The sequence below is a fragment of the Symphalangus syndactylus genome, chromosome 8 (genome assembly GCF_028878055.3).
Source record: "Symphalangus syndactylus isolate Jambi chromosome 8, NHGRI_mSymSyn1-v2.1_pri, whole genome shotgun sequence".
In the NCBI taxonomy this organism is placed as follows: domain Eukaryota; kingdom Metazoa; phylum Chordata; class Mammalia; order Primates; family Hylobatidae; genus Symphalangus; species Symphalangus syndactylus.
This window is the reverse complement of record NC_072430.2, coordinates 135,058,813-135,082,006: the sequence shown is the minus strand read 5'-3', so window position 1 is coordinate 135,082,006 and position 23,194 is coordinate 135,058,813. Positions and strand designations below refer to the sequence as shown.

Here is a 23,194-nt window from a genome sequence, read left to right as displayed (position 1 = left end):
CAAATAGACATAACAAACATATATAGCACACTTCATTCAACAGCAGCAGAATACACATTCTACTCCAGTGTACATGAAACATTCTCCAGGAAAAAAATCATATGTTAGGCCACAAAAGAAGTCTTAACAAATTCAAGAGTGAAATCATATCAAGTGTCTTTCCTGGCCACAATATTATGAAACTAGAAATCCATAACAGGAGGAAATTTGAAGAATTCATAACTTCTGTATGGAATATATAAATAACGTAAGGACATTAAACAACACATTCCTGAATAACCAATAGATCAAAGAAGAAGCCAAAAAGGTAACATAAATACCCTGAGGCAAACAAAAATGAAAACACAACATAGCAAAACTTAATGAGATGCAGTAAGAGCAGTTCTAAGAGGCAAGTTTATAGCTATAAACACCTACATTAGGGAGAAAAATCTTAAACCATTTAGCTTTACAGTTGATGAAGAAAGATAAGGTAAACCTAAAGTTAGCAGCAGAAGGGAGAAAATAATGTAGATTAGAGCAGAAATAAATAGGGAATAGGAAAACAATAGAAAAGATCAACCAAACTCAGAACTGGTTCTTTGAAAAGATAAACAAAATTAGCAACTCTTTCACTAAACTAACCAAGTTAAAAAAGAGACAACGCTGAAATAAATAAACTTATAAATGACAGAGGAAACATTACAACTGATAACATGATAATACAAAGAATCATGAGATTACTATGAACAATTATACATCAACAAATTGTATAACCTAGAAGAAACAGATGAATTCCTAGAAATACACAATCTATCAAAACCAAATCCTGAAGAAACAGATAATCTGAACAGACCAATAATGAGTAAAAAGATTGAATAAGTAAACAACTTTCCATTAAAGAAAAACCAGCTGGCTATGCTAGTGAATTCTACCAAACATTTAAGAAGAAACTAATACCAATCCTTCTAAAACTCTTCCAAAAAAAATTAAGAGCAAGGAACACTTCCAAACTCATTTTATGAGCGTTACCTTGATACCTAAGCCAGATTAGGACACTACAAGAAAAAAAAATTACAGGCCATTTCTCCTGATACACATAGATGCAACCATTCTCAACAAAATACTACCAAACCAAACCAAATTCAACAGTACACTAAAATGATCACTTACAACGATCAAGTGATTTATCCCTGGGATGCAACGACGTTGCAACATGTAAATCAATAATGGTGTTGTGCAACATTAACAGAATGAAGGACAAAAATCTTATGAACATTTTAATAGACACAGAAAAAGGATTTGAAAACTTCAGCATCCTTTCATGATAAAAAACATTTGACAAATTGGGTATAAATGAAATATACCATAAAGGCCATATATGACAAGCCCATTGCTAGATTAGATTCAGACTGAGGAATCTAAAAGAGTTGAATCATAGAAACAGAGAGTCAAATAGCAGTTGCCAAGGGCTTGGAAGTGGGCGGAATGGGGAAATGTTGGTTAAAGGGCATAGACTTTCAGTGATAAGATGGGTAAGTTCTGGGTATTTAATGTGTAGTGTGGAAACTATAGTTAACAATAATGTATTACATATTTGAAATTTGCTGAGAGAGTAGATCTTAAATATTCTCATCACACACGCAATGGTAACTATGTGACATGATGGATATGTTAACTAACTTGATTGTGGTAATCATTTCACAATATAAACATATATGAAATCATCATGTTTTACACCTTCAATTTATACAATTATACCTCAATAACACCATAAGAAAGGTAATCACAACTAAATATTTTAACCTTAGGAGACTTTTTAATTCAAGCAATTATATCATGATCTGTGTTCCTAAAGTACTGGATTGTATTTACACATGTAGATGATTTCTGTAGGACGACAAATGTGGCTACATTATGCCCCTATTACCATAAAACTTCCCTGGGGAAACCTCCCACTCCCATCATGGACCTGACACCACAGCAGTTCCAAATTAACCATATTTAGTTAAGAAAATGCTGGCACCCCAATTGGGAATTGCCCACTCATCACCCAGAAAATCCCTTCCCTGCTCCAGCCCCGCTTTTTTTTTTTTTTTTGAGATGGAGTCTCACTCTGTTGCCCAGGCTGGAGTGCAGTGGTGTGATCTCAGCTCACTACAACCTTCACCTCCTGTTTTCAAGCAATTCTCCCTGCCTCAGCCTCCTGAGTAGCTGGGATTACAGGTGCCTGCCACCACGCCCAGTTAATTTTTGTATTTTTCATTAGAGATGTGGTTTCACCATGTTGGCCAGGCTGGTCTTGAACTCCTGACCTCAGGTGATCCGCCTGCCTCAGCTTCCCAAAGTACTGGGATTACAGGCCTGAGCCACCGCACCCAGCCAATCCCTCCCCTTATTATGGAATATTCCATGACTTCATTATGCTTATCCATATAGCATGTGAGCTCTGGCCAGGTTGGGCATGGCTCATTCTTTTGAGCGTACTTGCAATCCTTTCTTGAGTGTGTGTTTGCTTTTGCTCTGCAATCAATCTTCTGTACTTTCACTTTGGTCTGGCCTTCAAATTCTTTTCTGGGGCAAGGACAAGAACCTGTATCAGGCTGCTGGCAGCACCATTATTAATACCGTCATTTTACAGGGAAGAAACAAGGCTTGCCCCACCTCTACATGTATGCGGTGGCAGAGCTGGACTTCGCATCACTCTTCCCCAATCATCCTAGTGTTGATCCTCCCTGCTCCTACCCTCTCTACTATCTGGCATTAGTTACTACACTCTTAATCATTGCACTATATTGCCTTTCAAATGTGGTGACGCCTCAAAACTGATTATGCACTAGGCCACAAAAGAAACAACAATTGACTCTCACAAATGGAAATCTTGAGGAACACATTTTCTAACCACAATGTGATAGGATCAGAGTAAACAACCAAAGGACAGAGGACGACTTCCCCCACTTGTTCCACTGAGAAATTTTAAAAGCTGCTTCCAAACACTTCTTAGATTAACCAGGAAATCAAAATCAAAATAACAAATGGCTAAGAAATAAAATCCAATGAAAACACTATACATTATAAAGGCCAAACATTTCCAAAGTGGCACAGAGGTGAACACTCATGGCCTAAAATGCATTTATTAGAAAATAAGAAACACTGCAAGTAAATTAAGTTTTAAACCAACGTATTAGAAACAGAACACAAGGTAATCCCCTCAACAAAGGAGAAGAATTAGGAAAGAAATATATAGAAAAATATAATAAAGAAAATCAAGATTTAATCAAATCTCAAACAGAAAATAAGAGTAGTGGATCAATAAAACCAAAAGGTGGTTCATTGAAAAGACCAACAAAACGGAAAGATTGATCAAGAAAGCAAAGGAAAAAACAGTAACAATGGTAGGAATAGGAAAAAGGACACATCTTCAGAGAAGGAAAGGATTCAAACTTTATACAAGAAATTCCTGTAGAACTTTCTACCAATAAGAAGAGAATCTAGGGAAATAGTTACTTTTTAGGACAATATAAACAATTAAAACTGGCTCAAAGGTCAGCATAAGAACTAAAAATAATAGGAGAAATGCATAATATACTTCCAGAGCTACACTAATCTACTTTCTCCTCAAAACAACACACACAGACATCAGTTTCAAATAATTTAATGGACAATTTTCTGCCATCTTTCAAGGAACAGATGATGTCTGTATTAAACAAATCATTCTAATACATATATGTGCATATATATATAAATATATTCAAAATTTCAATCACACTCAGTTATTTCATGAGGCTGCTATAGTTCTGCTATCAACCCTAGACAAATACAAAATAAGAAATGAAAATTGTAGGTCACAAAGTTGCTTATAAACACATGAGGTAAAATCCCACAGTAAAATATAAATAAATCCAACCCAGGAGTGGATGAAAGAGTCATATGGCATGACCATGTAGGTGTTATCCCAGGGATTCCAGGAAAGGTCACATTAGAGAATCAATCTATGCATTTGGTTAAGCCTGGCAGGTTGAACACACCTGCATTTATCTGTGTTCCTTCTGAAATCCCATGAAACCACCTATAAGAGAGAGTTAGAGGCAGAAAAGAAGCAAAGATCAGGGAATATGAAAGGGCATCAAATAAGAGATAATCAAACATTTTGGAAGATAGGTGCATATATGGTAGCTAATTTCACAGAATGAAAAAATAAAAATCCTGATTACTTGCTTAGGGGAAGCTGACAAGGAGTAAGCCAGTGTAGACTTTTGAACTCTGGAAGTTGTCAGGAATTAGAGGCACCATTCCTTTAGGGTGAGTTGGAAAATGAAAAATCAAAATGAGGCACAGTCAATGAGAGGCATTCCTTGCACAGAGCTCCTAATCAGATTTTTAGTGTCTCATTCCGAAATGTGAATGGACACCCAATGGACACTTGATGAATTCTTTCAGAACAAGCAAATAATGGAGCAGGAGCTGGGAAAGAAACCTGGAAGGAACTAACACTTAACACAACCTTAGAAGACACATGAAATTTAAAAAAAATTATCATCCTCATTAGTAGAGAGAAAATTTCGGATTTCTTGAAACAAGATGCTATAAAAGAGAAACAACTTTTCAAAAGAGCTTTTGGAAATTAAAAATATAATGGCAGAAGTTTTTTAATCACTAGAAGGAATGAAGTTCCTCAGAAAATGTCATAGAAGTTAGATTCAAGAAAAGAAGACATATAAGATTTTCAAGAAAAAAAAAAACAGGGAGTTTCTGGAGGATCAGTCTAGGAAACCTAACATCCAACTAACAGGAATTCCCAAAGATAAAACAGAGAGATAAAGCAGAAGGGAGAAAACAATCAAATAATATCACAAGCAAAATGGTCAGAATTGAAATAAACTTGTCCATTTGAAAGGGCCCTGGAGAGCAAAGCACAACAAATGAATTTAACACCCACATCAAGGCAAACCATCATGAGATTTTAGAATCAAGGGATTAAAGAGAAGAGCCAGAAAGTTTCAGACAGCCAAAACAGGTGACATAGAAAGACAGGATCAAGAATCAGAATGACATAGAAAGACAGGATCAAGAATCAGAATGGCTTCTTATTAGCAATGCTGGAAGTTGCAAGACAGTGAACTAAATTAATTTCCAAACTCTGCATTTATACTTACCAAATATTTATGCAGTCATGAGGATTAAGGATAAAATTTTTTTCCAGACATGTAAAATTTATATATATATATATATAGTATCTCTCAATTGAATCCCAGTAAGGTAAGATACATACATATATATATATCTTCTATAAACTCTTAGGAGGCTACTGGATAATGTGGTAAACCAAAATGAGATAGTAAACAAGAAAGAGGTATACATGTAATCCACAAAACAAGACCCAACGCAGGAGAGATGTCAGGCTTCAGAAGGTCAGCCTTGGAAGTTGAAACTAACCAGAACTGATGGAATCAGGGGAATGGATAATTCCAGGAGGGCTTCCCCAAGAAAGTAAAATGGAATTGATAAATTACTCAATGTGCCTTACTGTACTGAGAAGAATTTTAGAATTCTGCAGAGTGCTTGGGAAGAATTCATAACGAGGACACACAAATCCAAGCAAATATATAAAAGGGCAATAGTTATTTGTGGGGTGGGGGGGAGGGGCGGGGGGATGTTGCACAGGAAAGAAAATGTAATCATAATCATCCTTGGTTATGAACAACATGTAAATAGTCATCATAACGGTAACACTGATTACTGATGAACCTCCAACTGTGATGTATTATGAGAATGGACAGGGAATGAAAAGGAGTGTTATGGAAAAAGTCTTCATCTTCTGTCCTATTATGTGAACAGATTAATGTCTGAAACTTGAAAAATTACAGAGCTGTATCAGCATATCATTTCAAAATACAGAAGTAAATACAAAAGGAAGAGCCAAAAAGTTAATCCATTAGGAAAACTGGACATGGACTGGGAAGATGGCGGAAAGTACTACTTGTGTTTTTAAAGGCCTTATTGACTGATACTTTAAGCCATATATATGTTTTACTTTGGTGAAATTAATAACCGAATTAATAAAATGTTTCAATATAATTTACTCTGGATAAATCAGATTAAAAGAGAAAAATGATACAATTCTCAAAGATTCTTTAGGAGGCATTTTGATAAATATCCTATACACAGGCCTGATTAAAATAAATAACTTTTAGTAAACCAGAGCCAGCAGGAAATGTCCTTAACTTGAAAAAAGGTGTCTATAAGAAAGCCTCAATTTAAACATTATAAGTATTCCCCTTGAAATCAGGAACAAAACTAAAATGTTCATTTTTACTGTTACTATTCAGTATTACACTGGCAGTCCTGGCTAATGCACTAAGGCAAAAGAGAAAGAAAAAAGTAAGAAAGAAAAAGAAAATTATACAGGTATAAATTCTGAAAAAGAGGAGACGAAGCTGCTACTATCTTTGAAGATGTAATTATTTCTCCAGAAAAACACAAGACAATATTAAGAGGGAGAAGACCACTTAGTAAGACCCCTATGCACAAGATCAGCGAACTAAAATGAATAGATTTCCCTTACGCCAGCAAGAAATAACTAGAAAATGTAAAAGGAAAATGAATTCCCGTTTACAAATACAATTTTAAAATGCCTAGCACTAAAGCGACCCAACAAGGTCCCAAGTTCAAACAATCATGAATAAATGGAGAGACTTACTATGTTTCTAACTGGGGCCATTCAGGATTTTTTTTAAAACATAAATTCTTCCTAAATTTATCTGTTCATTTAGTGTCTCTCAATTTAATCCCAGTAACGTAGGTTACAGAACACTACCTATAAAATCATAGTAACTAAAACATTTCCGTATTGAAACAAGAGTGAAAAATAGAAACACGGATCAGATCATGGGTCACGAATGCAAATTCATACGTAAAATTTAGTACACTAGTTCCCTTCTATCCACAGGGGATGCTTCCAAGAACCCCAGTGGATGCTTGAAACCACAGATAGTACCAAACTCTGTATATACCAATCTATACATAAATTAGGCACAATAAAAGATTAATAACAATATCTAATAATAAAGTAGATAAACTATAACAATGTACTGTAATAAAAATTATGTAAATGCAGTCTCTTTTTCTCTCTCAAAACATCATACTGTAGATATTAACAACCTCAGCATATTATTTTTTTCTTTCAGGAAATTTCACATTTTCACCTAAAGGAAGCACTTGACAGCTTCTCTTTGGCATATTTGAATTGCCAGCATCAATCTTCTTGTGCTTTGGGGCCATTATTGACTAAAATAAGGGTTCCTTGAACACAAGCTCTGTTATACCAGGACAGTCGTTCTGATCACCAGGACAGCTACTCAGCAACTCATGGGCTGGTAAGTGTCTACATTGTGGATACCCTGGAGAAAGGGATGATTCACATCCTGGGCAGGATGGAGAGGGACAGCACGAGATTTCATCACACTCCTCAGAACACCAAGTATCTTAAAACTCATGAATTGCTTTCTGGAATTTTGCATTTAATGTTTTTGGACCAAGTTTTACTGCAAGTAACTGAAATCTCAGAAAGTAAAACTGTTGATAAGGGAGGACTACTTCAGTTAATAATGGCATAAAAATATCAAATATCTATGAAGGAATCTAGCGGAAGGGCAAAACCTTCAGAGAGGAAAATATAAATTTTAATAAGAAATATTTTTAAAGTAATAATATACATAAACCATATTCATGAGATGGAAGTCATAATATTGTAAAGATGTCCGTTCTCTTCAAATTGATTTGTAGATCCAGTACAGTTCCACACAAAATCTCAAGACTTTGACAGGTGAATTTGGGAGTCTAAGACATTCTGGAGGAAGAGGAAGAGATTTGCTCCCTCAGATGTCAAGAGTTCCTGGGAAGCTGCCATCACTATGGCAGCGTGGTACTGGCATAAGGAGAGGCTGTCACAGACCAAGGGCAGAGAAGAGAGAACACAGAAGCACACCCTGCCTCTATACTCCCAAAAAGGGTAGCACTGGGAATCAGTAGGGAAAAGGATAATTTAATCAATTAAGGGTGTCCTCAGAAAAACTGATAAGAATCAAAACAAAGACTTCAAACTGTAGCTCAGACAAAAAACAATTTGATCTCAGATAAAACAGGAAATGTAAAACAGACAAACAAACAAACAAAAAAACAGTTCATCCAGATTATGACTCAGCAAGCGGGAAGTTTGGGGTGACCGGCCCTGGCCGAGCCTGGCTAGGGGAGCTGTAAAGCCACCACAGGCACGTGGAACACAAGATCAGACAGAATCAGTCTGGAAAAATACCTAAGAGACAACAAGGAGAAGACCCCAAAGTTCTTAACAGCACAGGCAAACCTAAATAAAGCAAGACTGTGAAGATTGAATGACAGGAGGTTATGGAGCTTGCAGGGGTACAGAAACAAATTAAGATCCCCCCTCAAAAATAAACACTATCAGTTTTTAAAAAATTAGAAATGACAAGAAACAAGAAACCGACTAGAAGGTAAATAATTGTCATGGAGGAAAAGTTTGAGACAACAATTATGAACACAAAGTGAAAAACTGAAAGGATGAAAACATAGGGGGCAAGTAGAAGCTGTGAAGGCTAAAGTGGCTCCAATGTAAGAATATTTTTGTTTAAAAATTTAAAAAATTTTCAGAGATATTAGAGGAGGAACTCTTTCTGGAATAACAGTAACAGCGAATCTGCCACCTTAACACAGGAACAATTGTAAAAACTAACAGTGCTCACGGAGGGTGTCAGCATCACCTCATTTATAACAAGGGTGCATCTATCTTAAAAAATCCATATCACAAGAGGCCTATATGTTAAATTTTAAGCTTTAATAAGATAAAAGTCACCATATACAAAGGTAATGGACAAGAAAAGTATATTTATACTTACAGAATATTTAGTGAATTCTCCCATATCATGAAAAAAAAGGACAAACACCTCAACGGAATCATATTGGCAAAAAATAAACAAGCAATTTATAGAAGAGGGAATTTAAATGGCCAAGAAACATGAAAAGCTGTTCAATTTTCCCATCATAAGGAAAATACGAATTAAAACAAGATATAACTCTTAATTCATCACCTTTGCAAATCGTGGCTGTGTGCAGGAAGATGGTTCGTCTCATTTGCTGTTGGTGAAATACATTCATTCAGCCTCCTAGAAAGACAATTTGGCAGGACCAAGTAAATAACTGGACCCTTTGCCTCAATAATTCAATTTTTAAGGTTTAGAGACAAGATAAATATTTGTATAGATGTAAAAACCCAAAAAGAAACATATAATCATTGTTATGATAGCTTATTGGTAAATGTGAACAATTTAAAAACAATCTAAATGTCCTTCAATTGGAGAATAGTTAAATAATTATCATATATCTATTCTATGGAATAGCATGTATAAAAAGAATGAGGCAGATCTATATGTATTAAGGTTAAAAGATCTCTAGGTTTTCCACTATTAAAATCAGCAAAAATGCAAAATGCAGACTAGCACATGTAATGTAATTTATTATAAAACAAGAACACAAATTATGTATTTACAAAAAATGCATTAGATATATAAATGCATAGAAAAATATAAGAAAAGCTGTGCCCAAGACTCTTCACAGGACTGGGAAGGGAAGCTACAAGAATGGGTGAGTGGTAAAGATAACTTTTTCCTTAATATACTTCTCCACTGTTTTAAATTTTATGAACAATAATGTACAGTGTATTTCTTTTGTATTAAAAAATTTAAAAGATTAAGTAACGTTATTTCTCAACTCACTACTAGAGAAAAGATAGGATTTCCTTCTCTTTTCTGGTCAGAGGTATCCCCCATCTTGGGACAGGAAATTGAAGTAAAAATGAAAATACTTAGCCGTTTGCCATCCTGGGCCTTTTTCTTCCCTTTCCTTCTTTTGATCAAGGTTGATGGAATAAGAACTCACACCCTGAGCCAGTCATGGGAACAGCCGACAGCTGCCCCTTGCCCGGACAGGTGAGACCACAGCGTCTGATGTTTAAAAGTAAGCCAGGTGTTTACCCTGGAGTGTTTATTTTCTAAAGCACCTTTTTTGACACGACATATTTGAAGGTAGAGGAAGGCTGAGGGGTGAAACGGTTCAGAGATCATGAGGAAATAGTTAATCCCAGCCGCCAACGACTGCTATGTTCAGAGTGTCCCGGTCAGCTGAGCAGTAGTTCCAAAACAAGAAAGTCACGTGTGTTATGGCAAGTTGGACTCACACCAACAGCTGTCCTGCTCCTGTTTAAAAAATCTGATTTCCTCATTACTTGCTCTTTCATTTCATTATATTACATCGCATACCTATGTTCTTGCAAAGAAGGATTAAAGTGAAGCCTTAGGCACAAACTGAACTAAAGGCATGAGAGCTGCAATATAGCCAGAGACAAAGGTTAGAGGAAGGGAGATAAAGACTCACCTGGTGCTCAGGTCGCCGCCCCTACCTTCCATCTTCCCACCCTAGGCCCTGTGTGGGCCTCAGAGCCTGGCCTCTGAGCCCCTCAGTCAGCCCAGCCTGCGTGCAGTGTGGCTGCCCAGGCCCCAAGCAGGAAGTCGGCCGACTGACTCAGGAAGGGCTCCGCCCAAATGGGGAAAAGAGAAGTGAAAGTATTTATTTAACCTCCTTCTGGGCTACGGACACTGTGTTTCTCCTCCTTTTTAACTCCAAGGGGTTCTCAGCTTTTCTGAAATGTGGCAGAGGGTTGGAGGAGAGGCCTGACAAGCAGCAAGACCTGCAGGACCAGGGAAGGAGGGCCCAGGGGACGAGCAGGGCCGGCTCCTGGGAGTCCACTTGTTTGTGCAATAGACAGCAAAAAAAAAAAAATGTCCTTGAACCAAAATTGTCCTTAGCTGCTCTGCCCTCTAAGAGGGGGCATAGTTTACATGGGAGTCAGGGGGAAAACTCCATGTTTGCCCCTTCCCCTTGCTGACATGGCTGGAGGTGGGGGATGGAAGGTTGGAGAGTTGGAGGGAAAGCCAGAAACTTCAAATCTTCTCTCAGGCCCATGGGAGAGCATGGACTGGACTAAGGTAGGTCCTGACATTGGGACCCAGGGCTGGAGAGAACCAAAATGCTCGGCATTATAACCTGGGGAGAGTGTTCTTAGCCTTCCTAGAAGTCAACCAGAGGCAAGAGAGAACTCTCCACACCCCTGGGACCAGAGGCTGCAGCCAGCATGGTAAGAAAGGCAAATATTTTAGGTGCAAGGGTTTAAGGAATCTTGACTATGGGGCAACCTTGCAACAGCCAGGGGTGAAGAGAACTTCGGAGAAGTCACTGGAATCTTGAGAGGACAAAAGCTTCTCATTGGAGGAGGATGGAGGTTGGAACCCAGATGATCTAGACATGGAAGGGCAGGGTGGCTCGCGCTGGGGGTTCTATCTCTGCCCAGATTTTCCATTTAGATTCTGATTCATCATTCCTCAAAGAACAAGAAGTGACCGAGAAGACTTGCTTTACATCAGTATAAAGTCATAGGTAAAGAAATAGAAGCAAAGGGCGCATGAGAATGGGGCCACAGGACACAACCGGGGACCAGAACTACAGGCAGAACCATGGGGCAGAGACAGGGAGGCAGCTGGGAGCCTGGGGGTGCTGGAATCCAGGGCCCAAGGTGAGCAGAGGGTGGAAGCCGGTGAGGATTCAGGGGCCAGAGGGGATGGCGCTTCAGAACGATGTTTTCCAAATGGCATTCTACTGAATCCAGCTTTTTCCAGCTGTGAATAAGGATGCTTGTCCAGGTACATTTGAAAATGTGGGGGAGGGGGCTTTCTACCCTCACTCTACTTCTGCTCTTCTTTTCCCCATGAGTGAATGACCAGGCACCAGGACACTGGTGAGGACAGCCTTTCCGGTGGGCAAGGTCACTGTTTCTATCAGGCACTGCACACCTGTAGGTCTCTCTCTCTTTCTCTCACCTGTAGGTGTCTCTCTCTTTCTCTCACTCTTCCTACCTCCGATGACTCCCCAACTTTATGGGGCTGAAGGGCTGGTAAGCTGAGCCTCTGTTGGGCACAGCTGTCCTTCGATCCCAGTCTCCATGAGACACATTGGCCCCAAGAAGGCCTGGCACGGACCACACCAGTATGCTGTGGTGTGGTTCACGTTCTCCCGTCTCGCTGCCTCTGGGCAGCAGGCAGGCCCAGGCCACTGAGCGGCACTGACATAAACGTGCCAGCTTTTCCCTGGATGTGCTTAGGGGCTGCTAGGAGCAGCACCTGGAATTCCAGACCAATGAGCCACAGGTTGGCAGGGAATTCCTTAAGGGTTGAACTTCACGGGCAGACATGCCCATGCTGGGGCACCTCCTGGCAGCAGGGAAGGAGGTGTTCTTGTCCGATGAGGTTGGAGACAGATGAGCATGCACCATGTTCCGCTGGTATATGGAGAATCTGTAGGCCTCTGTGAAGAAAGCAAAGTTTCTCTGATCCAAAAAACAATGTCAGACACACCTGGGTTGGGAAAGGGACAGGACCAAATTAAGAAGTTGTGTGAACTTCTAAAAATCCTGCTGGACTGTTTAGAAGGAAATAATGGAACTCCTGGGGCATTTTCCATGGCTGCAAAGAGCACAGGCAATAGGGAATATTTCTGTTGTCACAGAAATAGTTCCAGTTACTGGAGCCTGGAAAACTCAAAAGCAGGGGAGGCAGTGACTGAGGAAGGACCACAGGCAGGGCACCCAGCCAGATGATGGGCCTCATAACATTTCACCAAGAGCAGCTTCAGTTCAGACTTCAGTGGTGTGGTTGAGGCAGGAGAATAGGTTCTGGAGGCAGGGAACCTAAGGCCATTTCATGCTAACTTCCTAGAACTAAATTGAGAGGAAAACCCTAACTTTCCATGCCTAAGTAACAAAAGGTCCAGAGGCTACTCCCTTTGCAAACCCCCACCTTTTCTGTGAGGGGCAATGGGAAATTGAAAGTACCTGTGTATAGTTGCTTTTTGCAATCAATCAGATGTTTGCATAGGAGTGTAACTTTGTGACGTCAGCCTCTGATTGGTTGCTACCTGCAACCAATCAGACTGATTGCAGGCCAAGTCTTCCTTCGCATAGAAGTGCAACTTTGTAACTTCACTTTAGCCTCTGGTTGCTTTCTGCAACCAATGAGATGTTTGCATAGGAGTGTGACCTTTGTAACTTCACTTCAGCCTCTGGTTGGTTGCTTTCCGCAACCAATCAGACTGATTGCAGGCCACCACTTCATTTACATGAGGTGAGCACCAAGTGGTCAATGGGAAACCTCCAGCGGGTATTTGGACCAGAGAAGATTCTGTATCTGGGACCGTTGAACACTGCTCGGGCCTGCTGCCACGCTGTGGAGTGTACTTCCATTTTCAATAAATCCCTGCTTTCATTCTTTTGTTTGTTCATTCTTTTCTTGCTTTGCTGTGCGCTTTGTCCAATTCTTTGTTCAAAACGCCAAGAACCTGGACAACTTGCAGTCAAGACCCTCTACTGGTAACATGGTGGGGGGTGATTCTTCAAGGTGATTCTTCAACCTGGGACCCCCATGTGAGAACCAGAGGTCTGTACCTGAGATGAGGTCATTGGCATCATGGACCAGAGAGTTTCAGGGCAGGAGGCAGCTGCAGCAACAGTGCCACTGGGGCATGAGAATAGAGAACCTAGCCACCCTCCAAGGGATGTAGAAGTGACTAGTGAAGGGCAGGCGCCTGGGATCTTTAGTGGGAGCACCCAGTCCTGCCGAACTGTCTCCTTCTAGGAGGTGGAATATCAATCAATCAAGGCCTGGTCCCTTCCTGTCCCTGCCCTCTTCTTGGGGACACTCTCTGACTGGGAGTGGGAGTGAGCCTGCTCCTTGCTGGGTCTCCCTGGAGTCATTCTGCCTGCAGAGACCAAGACTCTGTTGGCTCCTCCAAGCTCAAGTGCACAAGGACAGGGGCCTGCATAGTTTGGGGGAGGGTTGGAGCAGCCTGAGGCCATGTGGATAAGCCCAATTCTGGAGTTCAGTGTTGGGGGTCCCTTTACTGCCACATATCTAAGCCACATCCCCAATCCAGCTTTTTTCAGGAATAAAGCTGGTATTTCGATCGCCATCTGTCTCTCCATTTTGCCTATATTTCAAAGGGCTCAAGCACATGGGTATACATCTCTCTTCTCAGGTTCTCTTGTATCTGAGCCGCAGATGGGTAGAGGCTGGGGTCATAGCTCCTTGCAATTGCATGATTGTGATGCAATTATCCCCTGGGCTCAGCGGGCATTTGGTGGCAATATTTCAGCTTTTAGGAAGTTGGGTGAGACCAGGCTGGTCTGACCCTCCCTGGCCCACTCACCAGGGTCCCCTGCTCAGCAGAGCCTTGGTGACTGGGCTCCCAAACCTGCAACACTGTAAGATGCCAGTGGGATTGTTGGAGATGGAAATGTGATTATTGCTGTTGGAAGGGAATGAATCCTTGGAAAATGGGCGAATGGGAAGAGGTACCCTGGCAGGGGAGGAAGAGGCTACGGGTGAAGGCTTGTAGGGAGTCAGAAAGACAAGGGGAGCATTGGACAAGACAGAAAGTCCCTCTGGCCACCTTCTGAAGGTGGGGACCATTCATGAGAAATCCCGAGGATGCCCTCAGTCCTTGTGCAGCAACAGGAGGAAAAAGACTGGCTCAGGGCCACCCCTGAGTCCGCATCATCACGCAGGGTCCTTCAGCTGAGCCCCTGTTGTATCCGCAGCTGAACATCCGCAGATCCCTGTCTCCTGGTAACTGACGGACTGCACAGGGTCCTGGTGGCCCATGGACGCCACCTCATGCCTCCTTTCCGAGGCCAAATAGCTGGCGAGGCCCGCCACGGACACACCGTGAGCACGCGCAACGAGCAAGGGGCCCGTGACCGCCATTCCCCGTGTCCGCCTCCCGCGTTCCCGTTCCCGCGGCCGCCCCGCGCTCCTCCGGGCTCCGCCCCCGCCGGGCCGGCGCCCCGTCTCCCGGCCGCGCATAACGCTGAAGCCTCTTCAGGGCTGGGCGGAAACAGAAACCGAAAATCCTCCTCTTATCGGGATACTAGCTCACCAAACACTTCGAAATGTGTGGTAGAAGCGCCGTAGTTCCTTCTAAATAAAGTCGAACCCATGTAAGGACTGGGTTCTGAGATCATTTTGCCCTCTGGCAGCTCACGAGCACCACCGGGTCGCCCCTGCCCTCTGTTCAGCTCGTGATGGGCGGGGGACTCTGCCCTTCGCGCCTCCTGGTCTCTGTCCTCTTCCCTAAGAGTTTCATTCCGTCCGGAGCCACAAGCGGCCCTGCCTTCTGCACCTCCCCGGAGGCTGAAGCCCTTAAGCCTGCCCCGCACTCTAACGCCCCGCAGGACACTCCTGCTGTCCTTGCGGGGCACACTGATGTGACTCAATGCTGAGCAGTTGGAAGGATTAAAAAATAGTGGGCAAACGGCAAAAACGGGTGGCATGGAGTGAATTAGAAGACACGAGACTTCAGAGAAGTGCGTTTCATGCACAGAAGTTTGGCAATTCCCCCCACTCCAAAACCCAGGTTCCCTGAGTGGGGGGGGGGGGCTTCACGTTCCCTTTCGTTTCACTTTGAGCTCCAACTGCTGGACTGCAACAGAACGACCCTACAGGCTCACTGTGTTTCACATTCTGGGGATTCCTGTGTTCTGGGGATTCTGGTGGCATCTTCCTGTGTTCACCAGTGGGTCCCCGTTAGTACTTGGGACAGTCACCTGACATATGGAACCAGGCAGCTCCATGTTGGATGCCTCCACAAGCATGGAACTAAGGCTGCGGGGTCAGACCTACCCTCAGAAAAGAGGAGGAATGTCTTTCGAGCTGTGGTCGGCCTGGGGTCTCCTTGTGAGCCTCAGGGTGCCAGTGAGGCAGGGCTGGACACCGCCAGGAGCGGAGGGAGCCTGGTGGCTGCGGCTGGAGCCAGGAAAGGCTTGAATGAACAATGCAGCCTTTTACTAAGTCTGCACTCCTAATATTTCTGCAAACCTCCATATGTCTATTACTTTTACCATGGTGAGCTGGAAAGGGCCCCAGACTGTCCTAGATCTTAGGACTGCCAGGTGATGCGTGTGTGGCGAGGGAAGGAGATACCTGGTGGCCCCTCCAGATGGTCTCCACCAGCACCTGCTGGGCAGCAGCTTCTGCTTCTTTGGGCTTGCAAGTAGGTGCTTCTATGAAGAGGAGGGTCTCTGGCAGGTTCCTCAGTATTGCTGAACAGAATGAAGGAAGGGCAGGGTTGGAAAGTGTAGCTTCATGAAGATTTAGTGGTTACGAGACAGGTTATGAGACAGGAAGTACAGTTCTAGCAAAGGCCAATGCCCATCTGCCAACCATTGTCTGGCGGAGATGTGCAAGGAAGGGGTGGAGTCTGCCTTTCCTCAGGTGCTTCTCCTGGAAATGTGGGTGGGAGACAGCTGACCAGAGCACTGGGGGCTCTCCCAGGGCACCTTTGCCTATCAAGGGCTGAGAAGACCTTGTTTTGAGGATGAGGTGGGTCTTGTTAGACTGTCAGTCATAACAGATCTGCTCTAGGGGAAATCCAAAATAAAGTCTAATGAGCTCTCCCCAGGGCCAAGCACAACTCTGGAGCTGGTGGGACAGCCCTGTGCATTTCTCCTAACTGGTGCACCTGTTTCTCATGGGTACAAATGCTGTGCTCAGGGAATAGGTTGACATCCTATGGGGCCCCAGCCCACTAACACAGGAGGACCACCTGGTCCGGCCAGGTCATGAAGTGGCCCTGGGAACCAGGTTTTGCTGGATATCCCGTGTCTTACCTTGGGATAAGGCTCTCAGGGGCAGGTGGGCTATAAAACTGCCAGGTGGAATAGTTTTTTGGGGAGCAGATGGCTTCCAGGGTGTCCTGATCCGATGTTTTTCTGGGCAACATACTGACACAGTTGTGCTGGTTTCCGAAACAATGACATTGAAGTTGGGAACTCATTCATCTCATCTGCTACTGATCCATTTTCTTGGCGTATAAGGGAATAAAGTGTTCCCTGACGTAGATCCATTTCTTCAGCTATTAGTCACTTGAGAATGGCCAGCGGACTCAGTCTAGTAGGTGACACTCTCCTTTCTGGAGAGAATTGGAGACCCCTCTACACATACCATCTATGGCCTATGGCACCCTCTCTCATGAATAATTCTAGAGAGTGTTCAGCCCATTGAATATGGAGCTATGGAAGTGAGGGGCTCACATTTATCCCAGAGCCTGGATTCCAGGCTGAGCTGTGATGACAATAATGATATGCTTGAGCTGTGCTTCTAAGAATCCAGAATTGGAAATTGGGTGCTTCCCCACTGGTGGGCATGAGGAAGTGGGGCCGGGATTTACCATTGATCATTCAGACAATGGCACATGCAGGAACCCAGGAGTTATTTCTTGTATTTCCTGAATAAGCACAAAACAAAAAGCACCAGCCAGCTCCTGTACAGCACTCTGGGCCACATGTACTGACACAGACGTTACAAAACCATCTAAGTGCAGACATGTCCACTGGCGTGCTGAGTGCACCAGCCATGGGCACAGTCCCATTCTCTGAGACTCAGAGGAGTGAACACAGACACCACAGAGAGCCAGAAGTGGTGGCTACATCAGTATATGGCCAAGACTCGTCCTGAGATCTCAAGGCTGAGGTCCTGCATCTTCCTCCCCACCCAGACTCAGGCAACTGTGGATGAACCCTCTGGAGGATGACGTGATCAGGGGATGGAAAGTGGTCCTACCCACCTTCCCAGCAGCTCCAGCAGGACACAGTTAAAGACGTAACCAAGTGTCTCAGCAGAGGAGTCACCCCCTTCCCTGAACACGCCATACCCTAGTTTCCAGCTTAACATTCCTGGGGCCGCACTACACGACCATGGAGTGTGCCGTCCTTGTATGAACCAGTGTAGACTCTTTCAGTCCCACACACCATGGGGTTCAGGGGAAAATGTGAACAAATATTTCAGGAGAGAAATATCTCGGTGTTGATATAATGTAGTAAGGGGTAGTTTCATGTCAGATGAACAGTGACCAACTCAGCCTTTGCCTCTGCAGCACAGGACAATGGGGAAACAGTTACCTGCTCCCGTGTACCCAAGGAACTTGGCAGCCCCCAGCTCTTTGGCCTCTCTGACCGGCCTGGAATTGCCCCTATTCATCCAGTAGACAGCAGTGGTCCAGGCTGGGAGTGACCCAGGTGGGTTTCCTCAGTCAGCTGTGATTTCCTTGGCTGTCCAGCCTCCTCCGTCCCCCTTTCCTAACAGTCCCCGGTTCCTTTGGGTGAAGGAGCTCTCCCTTCTGGGTGTAGGAGTGAGGGGCTGTTAATCACAATGCTGACCATTGAGCAGGCCAGGCCAGCCAGACGCTATTTGGGGGGAGTTGAGCTTTTGAATGAACTATTGTGAGGAGTTAAAAAAATCAACAACAACAATTGGTAAAATCTTAACATCCCTGAGGGAATGGCTGCGTCATTCCTGGTGCATGATTGCCTGGAAATGCTCTGATTCCTGCCCTTTTCCAGGGCCATTTGCCAACTCTGTAACACTGCCTTCTGGCCCTTTCTGTGAGGCACTGCGTATATCATCATTGAAGTAACTTTTGTCTACCCTAGATAAATTAGGTCTCTCTTTTTTTATTTTTTTAACAGCTTTATTGAGATACAATTAACACACCATATGATTTACCCATTTAAATTGTACAATTCAAAGTTATATAGTATGTTCACAGGGCTTTTTAACATCACCACAATCAATTTCAGAACATTTTTGTCACCATAAAAAGAAACCACATACCCATTTCCCCTCAACCTCGCAGCATTAGGCAACCACCAATCAATCTACCTTCTGTCTCTATGGATTTATCTATTCTAAACATTTCATATAAATGGAATAATAAATTATGTGGTCTTTTGCGATTGGATTCTTTCACATTGGATTCTTTTCTTTTTTTTTCTAAATTTAATTTAATTTTAAGCTCTGGGATGCATGTGCAGGATGTGTAGGTTTGTTACACAGGTAAATATGTGCCATGGTGATTTGCTCCACCTATCAACCCATCACCAGTGGGTTGAAGCCCTGCATGCATTAGCTGTTTATCCTGATCCTCTCCCTTCCCCTGCCCCCAACAACAGGCCCCAGTGTGTGGTTCCCCTCCCTATGTCCACGTGTTCTCATTGTTCAGCTCCTACTTGTAAGTGAGAACATATGGTGCTTGATTTTCTGTTCCTGCATTAGTTTGCTAAGGATAATGGCTTCGAGCTCCATCCATGCCCCTGCAAAGGACATGATGTAGTTTCTTTTTATGGCTGTACAGTATTCCATGGTGTATACGTACCACATTTTCTTTATCCAGTCTATCACTGATGTGCACTTGGGTTGGTTGAATGTTTTTGCTATCGCGAATAGTGCTGCAATGAATATACACATGCACGTATCTTTATCATAGAATGATTTCTACTCTTTGGGGTATATATTGGGTTTTTCTTGACAGCAAAGAGCCTGAATTGATACAAAGGTGTTTATGTTAATCTTTTAAGTTTGCTTGTTTATTACATATGTATTGCATGGAGGGCCATGCTTTCTAAGTGCATAATAAATATTAACTCATTAATCCTCACAATAATCCAGTGAGCTATTTACTACTAGTATCTCCCTTTTACAGATGAAACAGTACAGGGGAAGGATGAGTAGCTTGCCCAAGGACACACAGTCAGCAAGTGGAGAAGTGCAGGAACTGGGCTTCTACTTACAGAGGCTATGCTCCTGAATGCTAGCCTGTGCTGCCTCTCAGTACAAATTACTATGCTTACCAAACCAAAAATAACTAAAGAGCCAACTGTCATTCAGTTTTGAGGATAAATGAAAGGTATGGCACAGATGATGTAGAGCTGTATTTACTGATGTGACAATGTCCATCTTATATTGTTAAGTGAAAAACATTGATTAGCACATTTTTATTTAAGATGGTATACCCACTGCCTCCCCACTCCCTGCCTCCCAAACACACAACCACATTACAAAGCCTAGAATCACTTTCATCAGAATGTCAACTACGGTGATTCTCCTCACCTGGAGAGACCACCAAGCTCTGGGTTTCTTAGTGGGAGGAGGTATGAAGTGCAACAGCTTGGAGCTTTGGAGGGGATGCTCTGACATGCTCCAGACCATTGAAGCCCTGAAAGCTTACCTATATGGCATATCTTTGTATCTTTGTAACGTTTTTCTCCCACCATCTGCAGTGTTTATGACTTACTAAGTCATTCAGAATAGTCAACATTTCTCGCTTATCAGGCCCATGAACATAGTGTCATCAATACAGTTGACCAATGTAATGTATTGCAGAGTGTCCAGAAAGGCTATATTGTAACACAGAGCAGGATTCACCTTGCCCTGGAGCAAGACTGTAACTGTTGTCCAATCCTTGAGAATGTGAATTTCTTCTCAACCTACATCCTGCTGGATCCTTTAAAAGTGGCATTTCCATATTAACAGTTGCATATCACTTGCTAAGGCTGTGCTAACCCGTTATAATAAAGATACCACGTTTGGCACAGCAACTGTAATTGGGGCTACTCTTGGTTAAGTTTTAGGAGCCATTTAGCAGTGTGAACCACCAGGAGATACCAGAGGGCAGACTGCTGAATTAAAATGGAAGTGTAACTGGGATAACAACCCCTGCCTCCTTCATGTCTTTGTAGGTGGCACTAATCTCTATCATTCCCCAAGAATGTCATATTGCTTTCAACTTACTTTTTTTCACCATGAAACTTCAGTTTCAGAGGCTTCTGCTTGGCCTTCCCTAAGACAGTCATTGTTATTTCATAGGTTAGGAAACCACAAGTTAAGGAACCAGGTCAGCCAATTGCTATATTTTATGATGTATGTATGAATGTATATCCTGATTATACATTCAGGAAATGGGGAAATGATTGCTGGCTGGCTTTGTGGATCCAGAGTCCCCATTTTGAGATGGACATTACCTCACCTCCACGTACTCTACTCTAACAGGGGCTACAACAGGGCTTTGAGTCCCCAGGGATTAGCATCAACTATGATACTGTACTCAACATCCCTTGAAAGATCTGTGTATTTTCCTTTCCCCAGCATGTGAGTTACTCGAAAAATTTGGCCATAGAGCCCTCCCACGAAAACTTGAGGGAATCAGTGCTGTGCACACTTACAAGGTTCTTCCTTATGAGAAACTGCCCTCATTTCCATCAGTGAGTTCTGGATTCCACTGAGAACTGGCTGAGGTTTGGAAGCTGGGCAAGGGGTCTAAGACTTTGCCTTTAGATAGCTGACCTCAGCCTTTTGCTCATCGATTTCCAATCTCTTTTGATTATATGTCTAAAGCAATATGTGTCTTGCCTAGAGGAACAGCATGTCCTACTGGCCATCTTCATGGACACCTACAGACCAGGCCTCCCAGCTGTCACTCTAACATTCATGCCTGTTAGGGAAATTACTTTATCTTGCCCTCACAGTTAAATGCTGCCACTTGGCCTCTGTTATTCTGGAATTCTATCATTTTGCTCACTACTGAGTGATCCAGTTCTATAAAACATCCCTAGCATTATTCCAGCCTGCAGGGGACAGCCACCATTGAGCTTCTCAAGGATGTGCTGCCCCCTCAGCAGTGCATTCCTTCTCCCCTTAGTTAGTGTCTGAGACACATTGGTAGTGTCCTCCCTAGGAGGAACTCGGTTGCCTGATGGACATATTCTCCAGTTGTAGAGTGCAGAGTCGTTCTAGCACACCAACTTCCCTATCCTTGGGACCCCTTTTCCCAGACTCTGCCACAGTAGTTCTGGTATCTCTGCTTCCACTTGATTTAATGTGTACCATGGCTTATACTAAGTCTCTAGGAGCCACCCAGGAGTATATCAGAATCATCACCTTTGGCCCATGCCAGGCTAGTTAAACTGTGGTAGAGAAGCATGCCCTTTTGTCAATAATCCTCACTTATCTGGTTTCCTATTTTACCCTTCCTGGACCAGGATCCACTCCCAGACACAATCTCCTTGCTCCTGCTGATGCATGCTGGCCAGTCCTACAGCTCCTTCGGAGGATAAACGCTCTCTTCACTTTGCCGCCCTACCCATGACTGTTCACTTGCATTGTCCTGAGTGGTCTCTACACAGTCTTCATTCTAGAAAAATCGGGAGTTGGGTGGGGGTGGTAGCTGTCTCTTCCAACAAGGGGCAGAAAGACTTTTCTGCAAACCCAGTAGGTTCAAGGGGCATCTGGAGTTCAAAGTTCTCATGTACATCTATCTAGATAGCCCCATGCTGAGTTTTAAGGCCTTGACTTTGGCATAAGAGACCATCCTGAGCTTAGAATTCAGTGTTCTCTGAAGTTCTCGATTCATAAAATCAGGCCTGTACCAGACTTTCCTTGCTGTCTGCCTTCCAGCTCCAGGTACGAGCGTCTCTTCTCTTTAGGTTGGTAATGAATAGATCTAAGCCTGTCATTTACCCTTTTCAAGACATTAATGGCACTTAGTAATACCCACCAAAACCCATATTTCTTATAGTTACTTTTCCTCACTTCTTAAATGCCAGACAATCGTACCAGCTATTTTAGTACATAGCTGTACTAAAATAGCTTGACCTGCAGCTCATCCAATTTAGTACAGGTGAAAATTTGGGCAACTGCTTAGTGATAGCACTTCTGGGACTATCCATATTCCACCCAGCACCACTGGGCTAGACAGTGATCCAACTCCAGAATCCTGTCTTCAGAGCTTGCTTCCTGGGGCCATTACTTTAGGTTGCATTCCTTAGAAGCACATTCTGGGATGAAGTCCCTTAAGCAAGAAATTGATGGTGAGCATTTGCTCAGAAGGGAGTGGGGGAAGCTCATCATGTGGGCAAAAGCTAAGCCAGGATGTGGCAACAGCTGGAGACTAGCTCCAGCCTGATACCTGGGAGCACAGAGTAGCCGCACACCACACCCTTGGTCCTGCTTTGTGGCAAAGGGGCCAGCCTCAGGCCACGGGGCGTCACTTCCAGGTGAAGCTGATTCCATTTAACCAAGGGTAATACTCTGGGGACTGCTGGCATCAGCAGCCACCACTCAGCAGCTGGGGAGGAAAAGACCTGGCCAGAAGAGGAGATGGTGCCAGGATGCCAACCGCTTTGCAGGGGAGCGAAAAATGGCTTCCCTCTACCCTGCTAGGTTCTTTGGCTGAGCTACAAATGAATTAAATTGACATAAGTAGA

The 23,194-nt window shown here is 43.2% G+C and overlaps 1 protein-coding gene across 50 annotated transcripts in view; it reads right to left on the bottom strand.

The window, feature by feature from the left end:
- SP100 (SP100 nuclear antigen) overlaps positions 1–10,637 on the bottom strand; it is a 132,061-nt gene extending 121,424 nt beyond the window's left edge. For all 50 annotated transcript variants that reach the window (XM_063645178.1, XM_063645182.1, XM_063645183.1 and 47 more), the window contains exons 1-2: positions 10,429–10,637; positions 9,087–9,161 (exon numbers count right to left, since the gene is read on the bottom strand). In XM_063645178.1, coding sequence (XP_063501248.1) covers positions 9,087–9,161; positions 10,429–10,460 — 107 coding nt within the window. In that variant the 5' untranslated portion in view covers positions 10,461–10,637. The remainder of the gene's footprint in view (positions 1–9,086; positions 9,162–10,428) is intronic.
- Positions 10,638–23,194: the final 12,557 nt, after the last annotated feature.